Here is a 26,487-nt window from a genome sequence, read left to right as displayed (position 1 = left end):
AGAAAGGAGGAAGTTAGTTACAGACAGGAACAGCATGGACAAAAGCTTTACTAACCCATGACATAACATGGTATCTTCAGTGAATTCAAAGTAGGTTTGTCCACTCTTCCACAGATTGTTTTGTTGGATTAATTTCTTGTTCCAGTATTTACTGATAACCTTCCTTAGTTCTTCACAAAGTACAGGCTTAATATATATAAAGTATTTATAATACTGCCTTGGCCTCAAGCTTAGCACAACCTTAGTCACACTTCTGATAACTAAATAGCTCAACTTTTAAAAAATAAGATGTAAAAATATTCTCAACCAATCATTCTTTCCTATTTCCTATGCTTGCCCACCCCAATCCCCATCCTTCAAAAATCCTAAACACTCAATTTCAAAAGCCAAACATATTAAGAGGCCAGTCTAAGATAGGTGTGGCACAAAACACGTAAAACGAAAAGGCGTTACAGGAAAAGGGTAATGTTAGATGTTTTTGGTCTGGGGGCGATTATAGGCAAACAAACAACATCTAAAACAAGGCTTGACATTTTTCTTGTTATTTCCTAAGTCTCATCTCAGATGTTTGTTTTAAATAATCGCATCCTGACGCTCTAAGCACATTGTCCTCAGTAGATCGCCGGGTCGGAGGCGGCACCGAGAATCGGTGAAGGAGAGCGGAACCCGGCTAAGCTGTGGAAGCTCCCGCAATTGCCACGTAGCCAGGGCGTTCGAACTAATTTGACATCTAGGAAAGGCTAAGAGACAGGCTGGACTGGATATTAGGGCAAAAGACTCAGGAGGGAACAAGAAGTAAAGAGCCGTGCGGTTCTGGGGCGGTGGACAGACAGATGGGAAACGGGTCCCAGGTGGAGCGCGAGAAGGATGCGAGGCGAGGAAGGTCACGCAGCGACTTGTACCTCGGCAGCGCCGGGTCCAATAGGAAGAGGGCGCGAGTCTCACCTCAACCTGCCCGAGGACGTCACGACGCCGAGGCGGACGCCAGGCCAATGGGAGGCCGTCACAGTCAGGGGCGGAGCCCGGAGGAATTGGGCCGGGCTGCGCTGAGACAGTTCGGGGAGTCGTGTGGCCACCGTGGGCGAGGAGAGTGCGAGTCACTGGCCACGGTCGCCGGCCTGACCTAAGCCTCACGTCCGCCCTGGCCACTTCCCGCATGCTGCAGGCTCCTCCCTGAAAGGTGGCGGCTAGGCGTGGGGGACGCGCCCGGGGACGGCTCGGGGTCGAGGCTTCCAGTCGCCCGCACTTCCTCTTGAGGCGCCCGTGCGCGGCTGTCTCGGAGGGCGGGATGGCGGCGGCGGCCCGGGGTAGCGGCCGCGCATCTGCGCCCCGGCTGCTTCTGCTCCTGCTGTTTCCGCTGCTGTGGGCCCCGGCCGGGGTCCGGGCCGTACCCGACGAAGACCTCAGCCACCGGAACAAGGAACCTCCGGCGCCTGCCCAGCAGCTGCAGCAGCAGCCCGCGGCCGTGCAGGGCCCTGAGCCGGCCCGGGTCGAGGTGAGCAGGACGGGCCGGGTACCAGGCTCGCCGCCGCCGGAGCGCCGCCCTTGACGCAGGCTGCCAGCGGGGGGGAGGGGAGCCCGGCCCTGGCTCCCTGGGGTGGAAGACCGAGGAGTGCGCTTTTCCCGGGTCGGGCCTGGCCTCGCCCGGCTCCTTATGGGGGGAGGGGAGGGGAGAGCAGAGCTGGGAGTCCAACTGTAAACCTTTAGCTCGGGAGGATAAAGATGCTGCTGAGGAATGGGCGTCTTGTTGATCAGATGTGTTCTAGAGAGATGGAAATACTCATCCCAAGTAGAAAGTTTTTAACGGAGGGCAGCTGGGAGGCTTTTCGTATTCTCTGAGAATAATAACATGGGCCATTTCATTGTTGAAACAGACTATCCCAAATTGTTTACCAAATTCAGCTTTGCACGACTTGTGATTTTTGCCAAATGTATATGGATAACGAAGCGTGACTCTCACTTTTTTAAAAACGTGCTCTGGCTTGCAGGAAGTAGCCTTAGGAATGCAGAGGAACAGTCAGTCTTTGACAGTAAGGAGTGCTGCAGCGGTGTGGGATGCCAAGACTAAATTTATAAGTGTACCAGGATCCTGCATTTTGGCCTTCACTAAGTAGATATTAATTAACATCTTAATTTATGTTAATAGAATCAGTCACTAGTGTTCAAAATCTCAGCAGCGTTTTTAAATTTAGTCCCAGTGTGGGTCCCGGGCTTTCTCCTCGTTTCCAATTTGAATTCCTGAATCCAGGCCCTCTGTAGTGTCTTCAAGTAGGGGACCATTTGGCACTCAACCCTCCCGTTTCCACCCCAGGCTACCTTCAGCATGTTCCCAGGTAACTAATCTTCCTAAACATTGAATTCCATTTTCTTTCTCAGAAATCTTCAGTGAGTTTCCCGGCATAATGATTTTAGACCAGCCTCTTCAGCAAGATGTTCAGGTTTTTTGGTGATCCGGCTCCAGTCAACCTCTCTAGACTTTTTAGTCCTCACTCCCTTGCGCAATCATATGCTGTACTCAAATCCAAGACACGCCATGTGCTCTTGTTGCTAGTCTCTCCAACAAAAGGCCTCTAAATAAAAGGGCTTTAGTGAGCTTGAAGCCTACTGATCAGAACCTTGCCCACCCTTCAAGAACCAGCAGATATCTCCTCTCCGTGAAGACTTCCCTAAAATTTCCGGGCAAAAAGTTATTTCTCTCTCCTGCCTGTCACTCGTGGGCTCAGCTGACCCCGCTCACCATTTCCACTTCTGAAATTGAACCGAAATGGTGATTCATGAAATTCATTCTTAGTGTTCATCATTTAGCTTTCTGTCACTTAACTCACTATCAGAAGTTTATTTTAAAGTGGTAAATATTTTGGGTTGTGCAACTTTCCAGGCCTTGCATTAAAGTTTTAGTCGTATAGTAGTTTTTGAGATACAAATAATGGTAGGTATGCTTATTGATACCTTTTTAGACAGCTAGAAGTATAGCCGTGTAAAAAAAAAAAGGCAGCAGTATCCAGTGACCATATTTAAGTGTCTTAAGGATGCTTGTCTTTAAAACTGGGGATGTGAAGGGAAGGGACAGGCACAAGATAGTATGATTTTTGTCTTTACTATTTTGATATATTCTCTGTGGTTCTTCTTAGATAGGAATTTACTCTCTTCTGTATTGTAGTAGAATCTAATTATTTTGTTTTAATTATATTTTCACGTAACTTTTTGTTATGGCTCAAGTGTCTTTTTCCCTCTATGGTATTATAGTATATCGGAAGAGATTTTTCTTTCACATATTTTCTAAGCTATGTAATGTAAGTATCATTTGCTTTTTTTTTTGTCCACTTGGCAGAAGTAAAATATGGCCAGAGTTCAGTCTAATAGCCACGTAAGTAAGGATTCAGCATCACTGCATATCCGAAAGTTTCAACTGTTTTGCTTTGCAACTGCATGGAGCAGATCTTTTAAAAGGGTAGGATGTTTAAATATATGCTTTCATGCCACTGTGTGAGTGTGGACTTATGAAAATGGAGAGCAAAAAATGTATTGGTAAGCTTTCAAATATAAGATGTATTATAAAAATGTAGTTGTATCTTTTTTTTTTTTTTTTTTTTTTTTTTTTGCGGTACGTGGGCCTCTCACTGTTGTGGCCTCTCCCGTTGCGGAGCACAGGCTCCGGACACGCAGGCTCAGTGGCCATGGCTCACGGGCCCAGCCGCCCCGCGGCATGTGGGATCTTCCCGGACCGGGGCACGAACCCGCGTCCCCTGCATCGGCAGGCGGACTTTCAACCACTGCGCCACCAGGGAAGCCCTGTAGTTGTATCTTATAGGGTGCTTTAAAGCAAGATTACTGAGATCCTTTCGTTTATGCAGTTTACTTCTAGTGACATACTCAGTTTTTTTTCTTATCCTTCCTTGGGCAGAGTATGTAGTACAAGAAGCATTAAGTCCCTTTAGTTGGGGGAAATCAGCTAGATTTAACAGAGGTAATTTATAATTTGCTGCGTATTCTGGAAGGGCCAGTGAAGGACTGCTCTGGTTGTGAAGCACTGTTGATAAAGCCACAGAAGCCTGTCACTCAACCCCGTACACATTCTCCTTACTGTATTTCTGCTTTACTGTTTCTTGGCATTTCTTTTGTCTATTATCTTCTAACACCAAGGCCTTCCACACAATATTTTAAACTTTCTTCCATTTTCATTAAGTTGCAGTCCTGCTCCATCCAGTCCAAACTCCCAATTCTAGCCTCCTTACAGCTAAGACTGATGCCAAGGGTATGAAGACCCTTGTCTTACTCATGATTGCTGTGTCAGAATGAAACGATCATGATGTTACTGCATTTATTTGTTGGTGTTCTGCTGTCAAAGCAATTCATTAAAAAAAAAATCAGTGAAATTAAATACACTTAATACATTTCAAATGTCAAAATTTATAAATACATTATGAAGCAGTAACATTCATAAAAACAGCTGTTTAAAGATTCATTAAAATAAAAATGTATTTAGAAAAATGTAATTGTTAAATATATTATTCTAATATGAATTAACAGTAACATTCATAAAAATATTATTTAAAAAACAACAAGCTAGGGCTTCCCTGGTGGCTCAGTGGTTAAGAATCCACCTGTCAATGCAGGGAACACGGGTTCGAGCCCTGGTCTGGGAAGATCCCACATGCCGCAGAGCAGCTAAGCCCGTGTGCCACAACTGCTGAAGCCACGCGCCTAGAGCCCGTGAGCCACATCTATTGAGCCGGTGTGCCACAACTACTGAAGCCTTTGTGCCTAGAGCCCGTGCTCCACAATGAGAAGCCCGCACACTGCAAGGAAGGGTAGCCCCTGCTCACCGCAACTAGAGGAAGCCGGCGCACAGCAATGAAGATCCAACCCAGCCAAAAATAAATAAATAAAATAAATTTATGGAAAAAAAGTCAAACATCCACAAATAAAAGGTGATAATGAAAATTTATAATAAAATATAATTTTATTTCCTTTTGTGTGTGTGTGTGTGTGTGTACGCGGGCCTCTCACTGTTGTGGCCTCTCCCGTTGCGGAGCACAGGCTCCAGACGCGCAGGCTCAGCGGCCATGGCGCACGGGCCCAGCCACTCCGCGGCATGTGGGATCTTCCCGGACCGGGGCACGAACCCGTGTTCCCTGCATCGGCAGGTGGACTCTCAACCACTGCACCACCAGGGAAGCCCTATTTCTTTATATTAATGCAGTCTTTTAAAACCAAGATTATCCATGGTGTCATTGTTTAAGTTACACGTGTATTTTTGTGCACATTTTTCCAATTTCTGAAAGGTTTTTCTGACTTCATATAATAAAGTAATGGCAAGGAGACAGTTCTGAGACAGTTCTAAGCGTTTTCCTGTGACTTCTTTATCTTCAAATAATCTTACCTCTTGGGTGGTAACTTTTGTTGAGGGACTTTGTTTTTGCAGGGACATCAGTCTTTTTCTTGGTAGCAGGCTCTAGCTTTTGTTCCAAAGAAAGCATCTTCATCTTCTCTAGTTCATCACGTGTAGATGATTCTGATGCAGGTATCTGTATCAATTTCATTACAGTCACGTATGTGTTCATTTGAGCCCTGGAACTAGAATAGGAATTATTTTTTCATTGTTAATTGTTATTTTCATCTCCTGAAGAAAATGAAAGAATAAAAGGATACTCTCTAAATGAGGGAGATTTTTAACAGTTTTTCAATTTCGAACTAATTTTAACTTAAAGAGTTTTATTCAGCAAGCTTTTTGGTTTTGTTTTCTAATTATAAGTTGTTGACTCTGCTATCAGGATGTAAATAATTTGGGTTTCAGATCAAATTAAATGATCTGAGTTTCAGACCCAAATTAAAATACTGAAAGGGTGGTATTTGTACTAAGGAAAACACTGTGTTTCATTACTTTAACACTGTGTAACTGACTAGTGGAATGCCAAAATTGGAAATATAGTCACTGCTGCATGTGACTGTCCTTTACTAATCTAAATATTTGCTTCTATGCCAGTACTTTCTGCCTTTCTTCTGAATTGGACAAAACGATCACCCTTTCCATATTTCTTTCTGTCCGTGTGCCCATTCTCCTCTGACCTCCAGTACTTTCCCTTCAGTATCTTTATTCTCTCCTTTTCTTTGGTTCCTTTCTATCTGCTTACACATGCCCACAGGTTTCTCCTGTTTGGAGGGAAAAAAAAAAGGCCAATGACTTAACTCTACTTGGCTGCATTAGTTTCTGTTCTTCAGTTTTGTAAATGAAATTTTTAACTAGGGAATTAGCTGCTTTTCCACATTGCCTTAGTCTTCTGTTATCTGGCATCAGCCCATGTCTTTACATTGAAATTTAATTTTTGAAGGATACCTGTAACCTACTTAATTGCTAAATCCAGGGCTCTTTTTCAGTTCCCGTTTGACGCTATTATCTATCCACTTTTTTAAGACTCCTGATGTATCTTGGTTTGTATGAACTTGAGGAAATGGTTTAACTCTGCTGGTTCTCAGCTTCTCCTTTTGTGTTAAGTTGGGATAACAGCTTTAAGGTTTCGAGTATCAAAACAATGGATATGGAAATCCCTGGCCTTTAGTTAGCAGCTCAGTGAAATGGTGATTGCCCCTAACTTGAACCATCTGTGGTGTTCTCCTGCCTGCGCCTCTAAATATCTAAGACAATTTTGTTTTCTCTTTTTCTCCCCCCTCCACACCTTCCTTAAATATAGACATTGTCTAAGGTTCATTTTTTCAATGTAATCTCTGCCTTTGCAAGACTAGCTGATAAATTCAGGTTGCCAGCAACCAAATACATACCTTGAGGCTGTGCTGGCCTAAACCCAGGTTTTCATTTCTGGTGACTTCTTGGAAAGCTTTATTTGAAATGCTTTTTATCCTCAAACTGAACATGTGTGAAACCAAACCCCTTATTTTTATTCCTCTTTCCCGTATACCTTATGAGAATATGAATAGCATCTTTGATTCTTTGCCTTTAAAAAATTCTGTTAATTTTTCTTTTTCATCATGTGCAGAATGTTTTCCTTTATTTTGTCTTCAACATTGGTCTTGTGCAGCAGACCTCCTACTTCTAATTAATTGGTCCAGTGGCCTGTATTCTCTATATTCTCTACTTTCTGTACCGATCTGTTAGTCACAGTGCCTTAATAACGTTTGTGTCTTCTACTCAGAAACTTGAAAGGGCTTCTCGCTTGCCTCTAAGCTGGTCCATAAACATACAGGCTTTTCGGTCCCAGCCCAGTTTATCTTTCTTATCTTACCCCAACCATTCATCTGGTGGTTTACTCCCTGTTATCAGAATAAAGCCTGTATTTTCTCAAATTGTCAGTCCAGGGCAGAAGGAGAATGCATGTACCTGATGCATTTTGAAGTTAGCCACTCCACGAGTGACTAGTATGAATCCTGCTGCGACTTTCTGGGAGCCTAATGTAATGAACCTCAGAATCGATTCCTCCGCATTGGTCAAAGGTTGCCCCACAGGGGTTAACTCCTGTATACTTCTGGGTAGTGTAGGGAGTAAGTATGTGTACCGCGCTTTCTGGTTGGATCTGCCTAAAGCTAGTTACAGCCTGCAAGGAATTGGTCCTCCCTAGCTGGAGTAAGAGATTGGGTCAAGAGATTTTTGAAGTGGTGCACAATAGGTGTCTTTAATCATGTGCATGGTGAAAAATCCAAAAGGTACAGAAAAATGTAGAATGAGAAGTGTGTCACCTCCTCTTGTATTCTAGCTCAGGGGTCAGCAAACTGTAGTTTACCACTGACTGGGGTCAGCAAACTATAGTTTACCACTGACTGCCTGTTTTTGTAAATAAAGTTTTGTTGGAATAGAGCCAGGCCATTCGTTTAAGTGTTACCTACGGCTGATCTCAGGGTGTAGCCTCAGAGTTGGGTAATTACCAAAGAAACTTTACGGTCCATGAGGTTAAATATTTGGCCCTTTAAGTAAAAGTTTGCCAACACCTGTTCTAGTCATCCTGGTTCCTTCCCTGGCCACTGTTACTGTGTCCTGAGATTTCCGGTTCATTAGCAACTGTGTATATACTTTATATACCTCCCTAACTCACTGCCCCATAACATACATACAGTAACTATGTACATAAGATGTACTTTTTTCAACTTAAAAACGTCTTAGTGATTTTTTTTATTAGTGTATATAAAACGTTCTTATTTTTAGCCCCGTAATATTCCAGTATATGGAGCTACCATTTATTTAACCAGTTCCTTATGAATGGACATTTAGTTATTTATGTCTCTTAATTATTACAAATGATAACATTACATTCATACGCGTTTCTAGGACAAAACGATTAACTCCCTGAGTGTTCCTACCTCAAACTTTGTTCCAGTCATGTACTTGGTATGACTCATTGCCCACAGTATGCCTGCAGTTTGAGGGAAGTGGGATCCTTAAGGGGCTGGAGTTGTTGAGGTACGGCTTGCTCAAGAGGCTCTACATAAGTTGGGGCTTGAGGAATGTGGATGAATAGGGGCATAATGATAGGAAGGTAGGAAGGGAAGCAGGACTGCGTGACTGAAGGCTTGTGTTACCCAAAAACTTGAAGTGTTCTTGAGCCACACTGCCCAGTACTACAGCCATGAGCCAAGTGGCAGTTTTTAAGCACTTGAAAAGATGTGGCAGGTCCAAACTGAGATGTGCAAGAGATGTGTGCAGTGAGTAGATACACACCAGTGTTTGAAGATTTGGTAGGAACAAAAAAAGAGGGTTAAATACTGATATCTCATTAGTCATTTGAAAAATATTCCTAGAGTAGTATTTTGGATATATTGGGTTAAATTAAATAATATTAAAAGTAATTTTATCTGTTTTTACTTTTTAATATCTGGCTACTAGAAATTTTATTTTATTTTACTGTTTCGGGCTCCACTGCGCAGCTTGCAGGATCCCAGTTCCCCAACCAGGATCAAACCCGTGCCCCTTGGAGTGGAAGCATGGAGTCCTAACTCCACTGGACGGCTAGGGAATTCCCTAGAAATTTTATTTTATTTTTAATTTTTTTTTAAATTAATTTATTTTGGGCTGTGTTGGGTCTTCGTTGCTGCGCGCGGGCTTTCTCTAGTTGCGGTGAGCGGGGGCTACTCTTCGTTGTGAGGGCTTCTCATTGTGGTGGCTTCTGTTCCAGAGCACGGGCTCTAGGCACGTGGGCTTCAGTAGGTGTGGCTCGCGGGCTCAGTAGTTGTGGCTCGCGGGCTCTAGAGCACAGGCTCGGTAGTTGTGGTGCCAGGGCTTAGCTGTTCTGTGGCATGTGGGATCTTCCCGGACCAGGGATCAAACCCATGTTCCCTGCATTGGCAGGCGGATTCTTAACCACTGTGCCACCAGGGAAGCCCCCCTTAGAAATTTTAAAAATTCATTATGTGGCTTGCATTATTTTCTGTTGGACAGTGCTGCTCTGGCTCATCCTTCATTAGGGAGGTTCACCAAGGTTCACTTTGGGAATTGGTATGTGATTAGATGGGACATGTTGGATAGTTACCAGAATTAAGTATTTGCATTTTATGTTCTAGGCATAAGAAGGTCATGATGAAATTAGTTTTAGGAAGATTCAACTGGTCACGTTGTGGTGTGCTATAATAACTGACTGTAACTGAGTGCTTACTGTATATTAGGCACCATCCTAGGGGCTTTATGTGTAGTAATTCATTTAATCCTCACAACAACCTTGTAAGGTATAGGTACCCCTCATCTTAGAGATGTAACTTGAGTCACAGGGAGGTAAACTTACTGGCGCAGGGTCATACAGTAACCAGTAATACCTTGGCTATGAACCCTGGAAGTCTGATTCCAGAGCCCACCTATTAAACCAGTACATTCTGTCACTCTGAAGGTGAATTAGAAAAAGGAGATGATCCTTGTACACAGTAATCACTTGGGCAATTGATCGACAACAAATGAATGAATGGTAATTGATCATTTTCTGCCCCTATTTATTAACACTTCAAGTTTTTTAAATCTTCTATCTTCATAATACCCTGGTACTTTTGTTTTAAATTCTTATCACACCGTGGTTGGTGGCTGTTTAACACTGATTTTGGCTATCCAGGATGAGCTCAATATATAACAAAAACTGTAAGTTAATTTTTCTTGTGCTTTGTATATAGAAAGGTTTTAAGAATATGTAGTTTTGTTTTGCTTTGTGCTTGCAATGCAAGTTTTATTCTCATCATTTCACAGAGGAACAGAGAGGCTAAGTAACGTGGCCACGGTTTTATGGCTGCGAATTATAAAACGATGAGAATTTGTGGTTTTGATCATTATTGTTTGTTTTTAAAAGTAAACATTTTCTGTTTGAGCTTGCAGCTAATTGGTTGTAAATAAATGTTTTAGGAATATTTATTCCTAAAAAATTTTCTTGGATTTCAGGTCCTAAATATTTTGCAATGAAACTTTTTCATTCAAAAGGTATTTCCAAGAGGAAAATGTTGCATTAGTGAAAGTTGAATGAAAATGCTTATATTTTTTATGATGCTTAATGCTCATAGGGTATTGGAAGAGACAAGAAGATCAGCATAGTTGGAATTAAAATGATAATGGAGAGAAAGCTAAAATCCCTTAAAATGGTACTTGCTTAATCAAGAGCTAGCTTCTGAGGCTGCCCTTTTGATTTAGCCCTCACACCAAGTATTTTCTAAATTGTTAAATTTCCCCAATTTTTAGCTCAGAGGTCTAGTCTGAGTAATGCTTAAAGTTTTCTGATCTTTACCGTGGAATTTGGGAGTCAAGTTTATGTCATGTGTTAAGGAATGACACGCACACTTAAAAATTTAGGATTTTATTCTTATCTCTGACTGGAGCCTTTGTGAATAAAAGTACTTCTTTTTATACTCTGTCCAAAATCACATACATTCTTGGGTTTCTTTTTCTTTTTTATCCCTCAGGTTTCTAGAGACTCACAGGCTTTAAAAATTAATTAAAGATAGGCAATTAAGATTGGAAGAGACCTTTAGAAGTGATTCCTTTAGTCCAGGGTCTTTCCCCCTAGGAACTATTGAGATTTTGGATTAGATAATGTTTTGTTGTGAGGAGGTGTCCTACGCATTATGTCCTGTCCGTAGCAGCAGTTCTTGCCTCCACCCACTAGATGCCATTAGTTTCCCTTTCAGCTGTGACAAAAAAATGTCTCCGGACTTTGCCAAAAGTCCCCTGGGAGACAAAACCGCCCTGGTTGAGAACCTCTGATGAGCGCACTTTCTGTAGGTGGTGGTTCTCTTCTCTGGAACTCTCACGTTGAGGGGGGAATTTGCTACGCTCTCTAGAAGTCCATTTCAGCCTCTGGGGGCTCCTGTGGAGTAGAAATCTTTTGTGTGTGTTAAGCTACAACCTGCCATGCCACCTATAACTTTTTAGTTCTATCTCTTGGGACCATATAGACTTTCATTAGACTTTCTCAATTATTGGAACATAGGCACCCAGTCCTTCCTGGTCCCTTATGTGATTGTTTTAGAGACTGAGTTGGCAAACTTCCTTTTGTCATGGGCCAGATTATAAATATTTTAGGTTTGGGCCACGTGTTTGCGGGCTACTTAAGGTCTCTGTTGCATAATTTTCTTTTCCTACTTCCCTCCATCCCTTTCCCTCCCTCCCTCCCTCTTTCCCTTTTTCTTTTTTTTGCAAACCCTTAAAAAACGTAAACGTCATTCTCAGCTGGATTTACTCTTAGCTGTTGCTTGCCAGTCCCTGGCTTTAGAGTCTCTTTTGTCTGCAGTAATCTTCAGAGGGCAGTGCCTTCTTAAAATGTGCTGCCTCAGAGCCAGTACAGAACTTTGGGTGAGGGCTATGCAGCACAGAAGATGGGCTTGTCACTAACTCTTTAAAGTGCTTAAAGTGCCTGCTGCCTTTTTGGAGCTTTGTCACATTTTCAACTCAGAATGACCTTAACACCAGCTGAGACTCTGGCTTATCTTTTTTATTAGGCCACATTTCAGCCTAGGATATTTTTAGTGTAGGACCAACCATATATCCAGCTATATGAGATCTCATCTTAGCTAGAGCCAACTCTTCTTCTAGCCTGTTGAGAGCTTTCCGGATCCTACTTTGTTCTCGTAAGTGTTCATGAAATTTCTCTCAGCTTCCTGTTAAATGTTTGATAAGCATACCTTGGGTCTTACACACAAGTTATGAATAAAAATTTGAATGAGACATAGCTAAGAACTAAATCTCAACTCACACTTAGAAAACAAGGTAATTTTGATGTGTGGATATAGCTGGTCTCTACTCTTTTTTTTTAAAATTGTTTTGTAGACCTGTAGTTGGATTTCCATTGTAGCAGGCATCAATCAGAGGTTTCTGTCATTGCTAATGGCTTTCAAAGTGATTAGACAGTAAATAAGTCTAATGACCATGACAGAAAAACAATCTTAATTCACATTCAAAATAAAAGTTTAAAATAATGACTTTTTTCAAAAAAGTAGCTGATAAATATGTATTTTTTTTTAATTTCAGAAAGGATTTACACCAGCTGCTCCAGTTCATACCAATAAAGAAGATCCAGCTACCCAAACTAATTTGGGATTTATCCATGCATTTGTGGCTGCCATATCAGTTATCATTGTATCTGAACTGGGTGATAAGACATTTTTTATAGCAGCCATCATGGCAATGCGCTATAATCGTTTGACAGTGTTGGCTGGTGCTATGCTTGCCTTGGGCCTAATGACGTGCTTATCAGGTGAGTGCTTTTTCCTCCTAATGAGTTCATTGAATTAAAGAGAAAGCATGGTGGTATTAAGTCACTGAATCATTCAACTAGTTATATTGGAATTTGGTTCATGTTTCAGAACTTAGTAAGCAGAAAATGTTTACAGTACATAAATTCCTAAAAACGATATTGCACTTTTGAATGCAGGCTCAGCGGCCATGGCTCACGGGCCTAGCCGCTCCGCGGCATGTGGGATCCTCCCGGACCGGGGCGTGAACCCGTGTCCCCTGCATCAGCAGGCGGACTCTCAACCACTGCGCCACCAGGGAAGCCCTGAAATTAAATTTTTAGCTATTCACAGTCAAGATACATGCTCCTCATTTATTCACTAGTTTTTTGATCCTTGCTTTTGCTATGGCTATCCTTGCTTTTTTTTCTTTTTCCTTTTTAAGTCCAGAGAAATTTATATCTGATATCTTAGAAACAGGACGCAAGCAACCACAGAGAATTGTGTATTTTCTGTTGAAGGGCATTTGGTAATCAGTAGTGAGGGGTGATGTTCAGAGTATTGTGTTTTGTTAAGCTATTCTTAACCTCTTACCCCAACAGCAGGGCATGAAGCATTCTTAGATTCCCGGTTTGTATCACTATTTGAGTTACTATTATATAGGCTTCAATTTTTCAAAGAATTAAGACCAGGAGAAAGTAAACTTAACACTACATAATTAAACATAGTTTAGTCTCTGATTCAAAAGCTACCTTGAGCCATGTAGCTGGATGGAAAACAGCGAGTTTTCCCCTTAGAGCCAGACTTGGATTGGAGTCTCATTTTGCTGTGTATTGACTTAATGGTAAGTTACTTAACCTCTTTGAGTTTCAGTTCCCCATCTGTAAACCGGAGATAGTATCTAGCTGCCTCACAGGGTTGCGGTTTGTATTAAAATGAGATCTTATATTTCAGGTGCTCAGTCATTCACTCCTCTCTTTCAGCATGCCTTAGATTTCTCCTGAAACACAGCTCTTAAAGTACAGGACAGGTTCTATTTCTGGATGCTTGGATGCTTGTTAAAGTTTGTCTTCTTAAACCTACTATAATGAGTATTTTATTGAATAAAAAAATTGACTACTTTTCACATTTGGATATTAGCATTATTCATATTTCACACACAGAAATTTTCTCTTCAAAAGCAAATTCTGATTCTAGGAAATAGTGGAGCAGGTTGTAAATGGTGAAGTCACTTGTTTGGAATGAGTTTGAATAATATCAGAGAATTTTAGTTTTGAAACTTCCAGCTTTGAGGATAAAGTAGAAGGCTGTCCTCTCTCCACGCATTCCCTCCTCAGAACCTGGCTCCATGCGTTCCCCCCCCCCCCCCCTTCTTTGGGTTTAGCTCCCTTCCCTCAGCGGTGAGTGGGGCTGGTCTCTTTCATCCTGACCCTTGGCCCACCTCCCTCTGGCTGCTGGTACTGACAGCTCCTCTCACCTGGACTATTTGAAGGAATGGGCTGTATCAGTGGTCTTCAAACCTCTTCCTTGTATATCTCTAAAATAATTTTGAAACACTATACCCCCTCTCACTTTTCATCGTAAGTTCAAGGAGTTTCAAAGATCTAATTTTTGGTGTATTGTGTAGAATTGTTATAGTTGGTATTCTTTTTTTTTTTATGTTTGTCTTATAAGTGTTTTAACATTTGTTACACAATATTTAAATTTATATTGCATTTGCAAACTGATTAAAAAAGAAATTTCAGACATTATACATTTTAAACACAGTCTTTCGAGATAGGTTAAACACTGCTTCCCCGGTCAAATCTGTTGACCCCATTTTTTTTCCCATCAGCCTGGTCACACTGTACCCATTCCCCCTAGATGGTTGAGTTCAGTTCCGGGGGAATTTCAGCAGTCTGTAAGTGTGGAGCCAGTGCTTTCCTTTGCAAAATTTCTGTTTGCCAGTGTTATTTCTTTCTTGTTAGCATTCCAGATTCGCTCCTAAACTGGCTTGCCTTTGGGTCCTGAGCCCTTTTTCTATGTTCTGTTTAGGAGCGTGGAGCTGCTGGGGGGTGGGGGGCAGGAAAGGCACGAGACCTGACGTCTTGAGCCTGGGGCTGAATCTAGCCTCTACTGCTTGCTCATCATGCAGACAGGAGCAGGTCACACGGCTGCCATTTGCTGAGCACCGTCTGTGTGCATGATGCTTCAGGCCCGCTTCAGGACAACCCTTTGTCCTGCTACAGATGGACAAACAGAAAGCAGAGACATATTATGCACTCGTGGCTCACAGGCAGTGGAGCTGGGATTCAAAGGCTGTGTCTGTCTCTGAATCCAGGGGTTTCTGATGGTTTTCTTCAGGGTAAGAGGTTCTGCAGGGGGAGGTGGATGAGGGCTGGAGGCTGCACAGTCAGGGTGGCTATGGGCCCCCAATCCTTCCTCTGAGAACAATTTACTGTCATCTGTTTGCTAATTAAAATTTTATTGGGAAAAGGTTTGAAGCTTAAAAGTCATTGGGAAATAACTATATTTTTACTCCATTATGACTTTCTAAGTTATTTAAGCTCCTGGAGAATCTTTGTCTGCTGTAAACTCAGGATACTGATAGTAACAATCCTTACAGAATTGTAAGAAAGATTAAATGAAGTAAAACAAGCAAACCATGTTGTATAGGATGGTTAGTTCTGTAACAGTTAGTTCTCTTCCCCCTTATCATAAAGAGGCTTTGCATCTAGGTATGGTTCACCTGTGCCCAGGGCACAACTGAACCATTTATTTGGATATTTTCACATTATTTACAAAAATGGCCAATTAATTCAACAAGTACTTGTTTAGAACCACCTGTGTGCCTAGAAAAGTGTTGGGTCTGTGGCCAGGCATGCGTGGTGGAAGAGGCATGGGCAGCCAGTAGTGCGGAGGCTGTGAGAGGCGTCTCCCCCTGCCCCGTCCCACCCTGAAGAGAGCTCGATGTTTGAACAGCCTCCATCAGGCATTCTTGTCTTTGGCTGTTTTCAGAATTTCTCACTAAAATTCAAAGCCGTCAAGAGAGGCAACTTCTCAGTTTTTGTGAGTTTGTTCCTTAGGAGGAGTGACTATAGAGAAACCCAGGGCAGATTTGGAAGAAGGCCTGAGAGGAAGGAGAGCGATCAGCGGGGAGGTAGGAGCAGCTGTAAGTCAACATTGATTTCCTTCCCGACTCAGCCAGGGTGGGCCTGCACCAGCTGTCCCAGGTCTCGGGCCTACTTGGCCTGTTCTTGTAAAATACATCTAATGGAATCTAAATACCATTAGCAATTTGATACGTACCATCACTGCCACCATCATTCCTTTAAAAAAACATGAGTAAACTCTGCTTTAACATTTGGAAATTTACATTGTTCTTTTTCCTCCGTTAATTCTTACTTTCATTTACTTTCCTCATAGAATTTTACTCTAATGATGATAAGTTTTTTGCTTGAAAATCTTTTATGGATCACTCTGTCATTTATCTGCAGCAAAAATATGCATTTAAATTGAACTTTAGAAGATGGTGAAAATTTCCTTTGTTAAGTCTCTAAATGTTAACATTTATCGATTGAGTTATACTTACTAGCATACAGTTGATCAAAGCAAAATATATCACAAATTTAAGTAAACATTTTTTAAAAGTTGGAAATGCATCTCTTAATGAGATGATAGAACTGTTCTTTTAAAATTAGTTTATATGTCCATGGATGATAATTATTGCTAGAATGAAGCTAGGTTTAGAATCAATTCTGGTCTTTCTAAAAAAAAAACAGGTATAAGAGCTGAGAAATTTTATTCACATAAGTAGACAGGAAGGAATTTTGTTATAGCCACGTCACTCAGTTCATTGAACTCCTGGGTTATATATATGCTTAAAATCACATACTGGTCTATCATCAGGAGATTTTAAATGATTTACCAACTGACAACTTAATAAGGTCTTCTCTCAATTTTGTTAGAAGCAGAGAGTTGGAAACCATCGAGTATACCAAAAAGTGTTTTTCTGAAATTCATCAAATGACTGTTCTTATACATGTTTAGTCTTTTACTTAGAAGTATTGGGTTGGCCAAAAAGTTCATTCGGATTTTTCTGTAACATCTTGGGGAAAAGCCCAAACAAACTTTCTGGCCAACCCAATTCCCTGTTTAATTGGATATATTTAGAAATGGTTGAGAAAATTGAAATATTTTTAATTTCAGTGTACTTTCACCAATAAATGATTTCATCTTAAAAATTGTATCAGATCACATGTTTAAAATATATTTTTCTGGAGCCTTGGAGCCACAGATTTAGCTCATTCAATTTATGGAAAATGTCTACCACATTGCCTAATTGCCATGGCAGTTGCCCCATAGTGAGCCATCTAAGTCAGGCTTATTTTCTGTCAGAAGACATTTACTTGGTTTTTGAATTTAATAAACATGATATATGTCCCCATGGCAACTAGCTGTTTAGAATTCTAATTCTAAAATGGTTGGCTGGCCAGATTGGGCCTGGAACCCAGCTCGGTGTGAGCTGCCTGGGGAAATAAGCCACTGGGATTTAGTATCTTTTCTGATGCTCTCTTTGCTGTATCAAGACTCTGCCTTAGGGAAAAGCATCCCCCTGGTTGGAGGATGAAGGAAGCACAATTTCTAAGTAAAAAGTATTCCTACTGAGGTCCAAATACCCTATTTCTCGTCCATGACCGTTACTTCCGGTGCCTAAAATGCCATTATTTGTAATGCCGTGGCCTTATAGGAAACTTGTATAAGACAGGGAAGACCCAAAGCCCCATCTCTGGTTTATGGTGCCTTGACTGGGGATACCAGTATTTCAGACCCTCTCTTTGGTGCCCTAGGATATCTTTCCATACTGTGGGAAACGCACCATAGGTGCTGGGTGAAAGGCATCTTTGTAGAGTGAGCAGAGGGCAGCTGTGAAGAAGGGACGTGAGAAAGGAGAACCCGCACGACTCCTCAGCTACAAGCATGTTTTCAGGCAGATGAGTTTTAGGGAAAAGTACCCATGGAAGTTGAACTTCTGCAAATAGATTCTTTCACAAACTGTTCATCCGTGTCCCCCAGAAAGTCTGTGTTTTAAAGGCTTCAGTAATCAGCTTTCGTTATTACAGAGTTCAGTTTTCATTTCAATGAGCCCCTCAGGCCACATTCATGGGCATTCTCATCCTTTTATTGTCTTGGCTTCCAAGATGCCCCCTGCTTTGAGTTATAGTCTTATCCCTCTGAGGAAAAAAAAACAAGCTGTACCATAAATATTGATATTCCCCACAGTTTTATCCTTGGGCCATTTTTTCCCCTCACACTAATGTTCTTGCGCCAAGTGTTTTCAGTTTAATTACTTGTAAATCAGTGATTTCTGACTTGATGCAAATCACTTGCTTAAAGAGGAATAACCTCTCCTTATTCACAGAACCAAAGTACTCGAGTGTCTGAGGAAAGACTTCCAAAAATGAGGAAATTGAGGGACAGCAACCAGGGGAAGAAGAACAAGGTTATAGTGCCAGATCGTTTTTTTCTCTCTATGGAGATGTCAAGGCAGAAAACATGGGATTGTGTCAGTAAATAGTTCTTTTAGATTATCTGAAGGTAAAAGGAAAGCCAAATTTAGGAGATTTTAAAAGGTTTGCTACGTCGCTTTTTAAAATTTTAAAAACCTTTTATGGAAAATATTTTAAATTTACAAAGTTGCAAAAATAAAATAGTATGAGAACACCTATATACCTTTTATCCAGATTCACCTGTTGTTAACATTTTACCACATTTGCTTTAGCATTTGTGTCCTATCCCTTTATATCTGAATAAAATTATGTGTATACACACATAATTTATATATCTCTAGGTATGTATGTACATATACACACAGTTTATATATCTATAGAGAAATAAAGTACATAGACACATATCTTTATAGACATTGATACATTACTCTATCATCCATATTTTAATTTTGTCAGTTGATCTAAAATATTCTCTCTAGCACTTTTTTCCTTCTTGTAGAGAATCTAATCTAGGTCAGGTGGTACATTAAGTTCTTTTCAGTCTTTTAATCTGAAATATTTCTGTAGTTTTTTCTTATGTATTCTATAATATTTTTCTAAGATACATCCCCCTCCCCTTTAACGGGCTGTTCCTCATTTTGTGTTTGTGTGATGTTTCCTCATGACTAGGTTGAGGTTATGCATTCTTGACTAGAACACTGTATAGGTGATGCATGTCCCTCTTAAAAGAGTATCACATCTGGTAGCACATGATGTCCATTTGTCCCTCACTGATGATGTTAATTTTGATCACCCTGTAAGGACTTCTCTTTGTATACTGTTTTTCTTCTTCCCTTGCAATTAATATGTAATCTTTAGGGAGACACTTTAAGACAATACAAATACCCTGTTCCCCATAGTTTAGCATCAGTTGATGACTCTTAGATGATCTGAACTTCACCTCGACGCTTGCAAAATGATGGCTAATTCCAATACCCCATCCACGTTTACCAGTGGGCCCTGGCGTGCTACTCTAAGATAAAGAGCTCACCCCACCTCCCATTGGTTTGTATGTTTATTATCAATATAAATTCATGAACTCCTTTTTTTCAGTGGTTTATAATTAATTACTTAACTATATTGTTCCTTAAATTGTCCCAGATGTGACGGCTAGGAGCCCCTCCAGCCTGACTCCTGTGTCCTTGTGACATGCTATTATGTGTTTTTGTTCTTCCTTACTTTCTAGTATAACAGGATAGTGCAGGCTTATCTTGTACCTGCTCTGCCCAGTCCTGGAATTAGCCATTTCTTTGAGGAGACTTTTAGTGGGGAATGTATTAGAAATCAAGATCTGGGTGCAAAGATGGCTCATTGTCATTGAGATGTCTTGGCTTCTTGGCCTTTTCAGTGGACGGAACTAGAAAATATATGTCTGTATTATGTGTGTGTGTGCGGGTACGTATACACACGTACCTATGTAACTTGGATAGAGAGATGCACATAAGCATAGGTTTACATTTCTAAACATGATTTTAAAGTCTTTTTCATTTTGTAATATAATGAAGCAAGGAATGCTTTATCTATGCAGTTATATTTTTGATGTTCAGGCAGTTTTGTAAGTGTTGTGCCCATTTTATAAAAAGAGCTGGTGAAGTAAAGAGTAATTGCATTTGTTATATATATGCAAATACCCTCTGGCCCTTCCATAGTTTTTAATTACTAACTTCGTATTACCAACGTGAATGTGTTTCACAGTTAGGATTTAGGTTCTTGATATATCGATAGTTCCAAGTATAGTTTTTTTGTATAATTTATACAATTGTCCCTCTGTACTTGATGATAGGAAAGCATAGTACTGAATAAGTTTGTCTGTTATGTGACATATATGTGAGTTTGTATGGATATATATGTATGTGTATATGTATAGATATGGAATTACTAGTTTTCTTTCATAAGATATAGTTATTTTTAAATACTTATTTTTAAATAGTTGCAGAGTTTGAATAATGCCACATGAGTATCTTGTCGTGATTCTTCACTACAGAAGTTTGTAATTTAAAGATTTGTGATGAAGAAATATCACATAGGGCAGTGGCATAGCTTCCAGGTTATTAGATCATGGGATCCGTAGAGGGCGTCAAAGTTAACCTCCTAACTAAAGTTCTGTGCCCTGCACGACCTGTGGCAAGCCCGCCCCTGGTGGGTGTCTGAAGAGGAGATGATCATCTCATGAGAGATACGTGTGCAAGCCCTGCCACCTCAACCTGCACCACTGATTTCTTGCTAAGCTGTGATGAGTCATCGGCTAGAGCTAAGGGTTCGATATTGGTGGAGGAAAAGAAGTGGAGTTTAAGGTTATTATGTAATAGCTGAGCTTCTAATGTGAACCATTTTCCCTTTAAAACAGTGGTAAATGATGACTTCTGAAGTTAACTGTTTCTTTGGTTGGTGTATAATGTGCTAATTAACCAATACACTGTTGCACTTCCTTGCAGTTCTGTTTGGCTATGCCACCACAGTCATCCCCAGGGTGTATACATACTATGTTTCAACGGCATTATTTGCCATTTTTGGCATTAGAATGCTTCGGGAAGGCTTAAAGATGAGTCCAGATGAAGGTCAAGAGGAACTAGAAGAAGTTCAAGCAGAATTAAAGAAAAAAGATGAAGAAGTAAGTCAGAGCACTGTTACACATCTGGACCAAAAAGGCACTCAACTGTTAAGAGTAAACACTATCCAGAGATTTTCCAGTAGTCATCCATATCTGTGATGTGTGTGGGCTACACAGAAATAGCTTATTTTGTTTAGTTTCCGTTCTTACATCTGGCTGTGATAGGACTGGGTTAGTGTGAATGTGGTAGAGAAAGGACTCGGGGATGAATACTGAACACCTGTAATCAAGTTCCTTAATTAGACTGACTATAAGCTCCTGAAAAACAGGAACTGTAGTTTATAATTTTACCTGTTTCCTTCCACAGCATCTAGGATAATGAGTGATCAGTTAATATTGTTTATTTCATTGGGAAGAAATGGAAAAATTGAGAATATAGCATTTGTTGCTATGTGAGACCAGTGGTTCAAAAGAGAAGTTTGGGGTCACATAACTTTAGTTTCTCAGAGCATATTCCCATGGAATTTGAACACTGTTTAAAAGAAAGATTAAGTAATTTTGTGCTCTATTGACTTGGTTCCTAGAATTAATGTCTTTTTTTTTTGAAATTTAGTTTCAACGAACCAAACTCTTAAATGGACCAGGAGATGTTGAAACGGGTACTAGCACAACAATACCTCAGAAAAAGTGGCTGCATTTTATTTCACCCATCTTTGTTCAAGCCCTTACATTAACATTCTTAGCAGAATGGGGTGATCGCTCTCAACTAACTACAATTGTTTTGGCAGCTAGAGAGGTGAGTGGTACTTGGAGACTGCTTCTGTATTAAAACTAAGCATAACTAATGTTACTTTGGTCCAGAGGTCACAGGACAGAGTCAGGGTGGGTCAAGGGATGACTTCATATGCTAGACTGTTTTAGATCTAATTACGCCACTGCTCTTTAAAACTGACCTTCTCCCAGTTTCTACAGCCGGTCAGATTACTCTCTTTTGACTCCTCTTCTCTTCAATTTTGCCAAAATGATGGTGTGGCAGTTGTTCTGGCTTAGTTTTTTCTTTTCTCAGAAACTTCCTTTGTATACTTTATGTTGAGAACATAAAATCGGTATATTATTATTGAAGGCCAGTTTGGCAATAAATACCTAATGCCTTGAAAGTAGATATCTTTGGCTTCTTCTGTTCCTTGTGCTAAAAAACTAATTTGAGAGTTGCAGAGGTTACTTAGAAAACTTGTTAAGTCTTAGCCCCAGGTTACTCAGTCCTAGGATGTTAAGCCAGAAGAGACTTCAGATTATCTCGTTCTAGCCTTTGCTCTACAGATAAGATCCTGAGGCCCAGAGAGGCTGGGTGACTTGTCCGGGGACATAAGCTAGTTGGTAGCAGGGACGAGGACTAGAGCCGAGGCTGTCTGCCTTCTAGGCTTTTCTGCTGTATCTTCTTCATAGTTGTCAGATGCCACTCTGTAAAAGATAACTGTTTGTTGAGAAAATGTTTAACCCTCATTTCTTTTGAGGGGAGTAAAGTTTTACATGAGGTGTCTGTTATTGTTCACACTGATTGAGGTCTCCTGAAGAGACGGTTGTGGGATGGAAGGCTGCTGCTGCTTTTCAGCTCTTCTTGATCTTAACTAATGCTGTTTCTTATATTTTTATATCTATGAAATTACATTGTTTTTAATCAGATGGTAAGATTTTTAGATAGCAAGCTTGATTTGAATTTATTTTTAACTCCTAGGAAATATCTACCTTAAAAGAACAAGTTCCTCAACATAGGCTGCAGTTCAAAATATAAAACAAGAGTTGAAAGCCAGGGCTAAGATAGTTGAGGATGGGCTGTTTTGTCAAAGAAGCCTCAAAAATGCGGAAAAAAAGGAACTTGATTTTTCATTTGAGTCCCGTATTTAAAAATAAGCTTTCTTTTAAAATGTCATTTTAATGGCTTTGACCTATATTTTCCCTGGTCTCCAGCCTTTTTTATTGGCATTCAGATTGTCAGAATTGGGACTTGAAAGCAAGTGATCATTCTGTGGCGGTTGGTTCTGCCATGTGAGCTGTCGTGACGGCAGAATCATTGCATTTTTCTGAATACTGTCGTCTAAGTGGCATGAGCGACTTGGGACAGGCTCGAGACTCCCTGAGCCCCCGGGGCCTGCTCCCTGCCAGCAGTGCGGCACCTGCGGCCTGGGGTTGAGTCTCTGGCCATGCGAGCACATCACTGCAGCGTCTACTTCCAGGGTGGCTCTGAGCTGAAACAAAGTGATGCACACAGGGTCCCCGCCGTGGGGAGCACTCAGTGTCAGCCACCTTCCACGCTGCAGCACCACGGGCACATGCAATGGGCTCTTCACGAGCACAGATGCAGTTGTCTATCTTTGTTACTTTAATCTTCCTAATCTTTTTTGGTAACTTTTTTGTATAACCCATGCAGTAGTCTAGTCCAGTCCATTTTAGTCTGAACTTCATTTCTGCTCCCAGTAGAATTCAGTGTTCTCAGTTTGGATGTCACAGAATCCTAGTATCCTTTGAGATGTTAATGGGTACTAAGCAAAAAAAAAAAAAAAAAAAATTGAGGAAAATGTTTCCAGGGTCAAACAGATTTGGCAAATAATATATCCTGGTTTTTTTGCTTTGAAGATGGAGTATACAAAATACCAAAGACTCTGAAAACTCCTGTATTAAAGGAACCATTTAATTTTATTTAAATCCAGTGATTTTTCAAGTGTCACTTTCAAATAGAATGAAACCATCTTCTGGGATATTAGTTTTAGAGGTTATAACAGAATTTAGGAAATGTGGTCCCACTCTTCCATTCCTCACAGACAGTTTCCAGCTCTCTCCATTTCCCCAGTCCACACACACACTGCCCACCCCAGCAAACAGGCCTCCTGCCACTTCACAGAAGCAAGCAGAGGTCATTGTTTCTTCACCGCCACCCATCACAGTGGGTCCTCTCCCACCTGTGTTCTGGATTCCAGCCCCCGGTGCTCCCACTTACGGCTTAAATCTTGGCCTTTCTTCCAGCCCAATTTTGCGAGCATATGCACAAGTTTTTCTCATCTAAAAAAGTTTTACCCCTTCCTCAATTCTGCTTCTCTTCCAAATATAAGCCTCTTCCTCCCCCACTTCCCTCAGTTTCAGAGGGCTTGGCTGTGATGGGAACAGGAGTTGGCTCTACTCCCTTGCTTACTAAACCCACTGGGCTCTAGTTTCTGACTCACCGGTTGACTTGGTGCTTTAAGTTCACTGCAGCCACCAGTGGGGCTTGCCGTGGTCATCTTGGGAGGCTAATTGCTTGGCCACCTGTTCAGTCTCCCTTGGGCTCCTCTTCCCCTGTCAGCTCTTCAGTGTTGCTTTCCTCATGATCGTATCGTCAGCGCTTTCCTACATTCTCTCCTGGGGTTATGATGTTCAGTCCCATCACTTCTTCTCCCTTGAACTCAACTGATTCTTGAACTTCTCTACTTCTAACTCCTTTGTTGGCAGCCACAAACCCCTTCTCCCTTGCTTACTCTACCTTTTAAATCACATTGGTATTGCCATAATTCATCTAGAGAATTATGGGTGAGGAACTCAAGTGTCAAGGCCTGACTTTTTTCATTCCTGTCATTCACTTATCACTAAGGTATTATCAGTAGTGCCTCAGTTTCTCTCGAATCCATCTGCTTTTCTCTGCCTAGTCTCCCATGCCAATCCAGGCCAGCATTGTCTCTTCCCAGGGCTATTGCTGTAGCCTCTCGATTGATCACTTTGCCTTCAGTCTTCTTCCCCTCCAGTTCACTCCCTAGACTCGACTTTTAAAGCATAACCTGTCACTCCCCAGATAAAAACCAGTGTCTTAAAAAGTCTAAACTCTAAGCTTGTACGGGTCCTTCATGACCCAGCCCCCTCCTACCTTGATGGGACTCCTCCTCTTGTGACTCACTGGTTCTCTCTAGAAACACTCAAGTGCTCCGCGGCTGCCTCTTGCTGCTGGCCTGCTGCCAGGTCAGGTGCTCCCGCTTGTGCTTCAGGGCTGTCTTTTCTGGAAAACCTTCACTGGTCTTCCCAATCTGAGTGCCTCCAGTTTGCTTTGGTGGCAGGTGTTTACTGAATGAATACTGTGTCCTGACACTGAGCTAAAGCACTGGGACACGGTGGAGACTGAGAGGCAGGGTCTCTGTTCTTAGGAAGTACAGTGAGGCTACGCTCTTATGTAGTTTCTAGACAGTATCAAATACTGCCTGAGCGAAGAGGTGTCTAGGGTACGTCTCCTTAGCGCTTGTCACTTAAGAGCCAAATAGTGCCTGTGAAGTCAGTTCAACAACTGCTGAAAGGTTGAATTAGGTTACTTTGATCTTACACATTGATTTGAGTTTATTCTCCTTTTATCTCTAGTCCTAGGTATGAATGGAACATACTCTTTCAAGCAGCCATGACACTTTTCATAAATTGTACAGCTGAATTCATAGAATTGTTTTATGCTTTTTTTGTTGTTGTTACTGACCTCTATTTTCATTGCTTGATAGTTATCTTTCTCAGGTAGCAGTTTCAACCTTGGTTTTAAATTAATGGTACGTTTCCAGGACCCCTATGGCGTAGCGGTGGGTGGAACAGTGGGACACTGCCTCTGCACTGGACTGGCAGTAATTGGAGGAAGAATGATAGCACAAAAAATCTCTGTCAGAACTGGTAAGTCTTTTTTTCTTTTTTTAATTAGAAAGAAAATTCCATTTATTTTAACTTTTAGAATCACTGAGGCTAGAAAAGAGAATGTGTTTCTTCTGAAGCAGACTTGGTCTTTGCTACGATAATCTCTTAGAGGTCCAACGTACTGGCTCTGCTGTGGCAAACGTGGACTGTTGTTTTTCACTTGGAGGTGTTAGTAAAATACAGAACCATCTCAAAGCATTACTGGATTCATAGTAGCTTTTTGTCAACATTTTTAAGTCAGTGAAACAACCCTGTGGAAATACGAGAACTTTTTAGCTTTGAAAATGTGTCTTCGGGATTGGCAATCATAGATGGAGACCATATTTACTGATTCAGCTGAAAATTTCCTACGTAGCTGATAGATCTTAAAAACGGAATAAAAATAAGTCTCTTTGGTGGTCAGAAGTTGTTGGAAATTCTCTTTTATATAATTGGGTTTTAAGATGAGTTATAGTTCTATTGTTGCTTGTCAGCACTGTTTCAATTTAATAATTCTGTTAGTAAAAGAGTGCTGATTCTTAACTGTTCACAGTCGGGCATGTTAAGTATTTTGCTGTGGAGATGAGGTTGAAGTGTTTCTCATTTGTTCAAGTATTCCTAATTTGTTTTTAATGTTAGTTTACTAGATTAGAAGAATAACAGGCAACATCAGGGCTTATTTAGAGGACTTTTGCCTTAAACTTTTTTCTGTTCTCTTACAGTGACAATCATAGGAGGCATCGTATTTTTGGCATTTGCATTTTCTGCACTATTTATAAGTCCTGATTCTGGTTTTTAACATGATACTGCTCATTTATATTTAGTCTAAGATAGGTGAACTATGTACATAGTGTATATTATAACTAAAAGTGATGGAAAATACTGTATTTTGTAGCATTGATTTGTGAGTTTGACCCATTTAATGAAGTATTATGTCCAAGAGAAATAATCACTGATTCTATTTGCAAAATGGATTTTTAAAAAAAAAAAAACCAAAAAACAACTGATATCTAAGTGTGGATTTTTTTCTTTTCTCCAGCTTAATTATGTGAATATGGTCTCCTTTTCTTGGCCGGGGTGAGGTGAGGGTAGTAT

At 40.9% G+C, this 26,487-nt stretch overlaps 1 protein-coding gene across 1 annotated transcript; it reads left to right on the top strand.

Moving 5' to 3' along the window:
* The first annotated feature begins 1,058 nt into the window (after nt 1-1,058).
* TMEM165 (transmembrane protein 165) lies at nt 1,059-26,399 on the top strand. Its single transcript, XM_029235763.1, has 6 exons — nt 1,059-1,495; nt 12,443-12,668; nt 20,609-20,784; nt 21,338-21,520; nt 25,287-25,392; nt 26,115-26,399. The coding sequence occupies exons 1-6, from the start codon at nt 1,289-1,291 to the stop codon at nt 26,189-26,191; spliced, it is 975 nt and encodes a 324-aa protein (XP_029091596.1). The 5' UTR covers nt 1,059-1,288; the 3' UTR covers nt 26,192-26,399.
* The last annotated feature ends 88 nt before the right edge of the window (nt 26,400-26,487 follow it).

Source organism: Monodon monoceros, unplaced genomic scaffold, assembly GCF_005190385.1.
Source record: "Monodon monoceros isolate NGI ecotype Baffin Bay Population unplaced genomic scaffold, NGI_Narwhal_1 Super_Scaffold_20, whole genome shotgun sequence".
Taxonomy (NCBI): Eukaryota; Metazoa; Chordata; class Mammalia; order Artiodactyla; family Monodontidae; genus Monodon; species Monodon monoceros.
The sequence above is the reverse complement of the archived record's forward strand: the minus strand, read 5'-3'. Positions and strand labels throughout refer to the sequence as shown.

Coding starts and splice junctions, on each gene's coding strand:
- TMEM165 (XM_029235763.1), top strand. CDS start 1,289: ATGGCGGCGGCGGCCCGGGGTAGCGGCCGCGCATCTGCGCCCCGGCTG. Junction 1,496..12,442: donor CTGAGCCGGCCCGGGTCGAG/GTGAGCAGGACG, acceptor TTTTAATTTCAG/AAAGGATTTACACCAGCTGC. Junction 25,393..26,114: donor AAAAATCTCTGTCAGAACTG/GTAAGTCTTTTT, acceptor GTTCTCTTACAG/TGACAATCATAGGAGGCATC.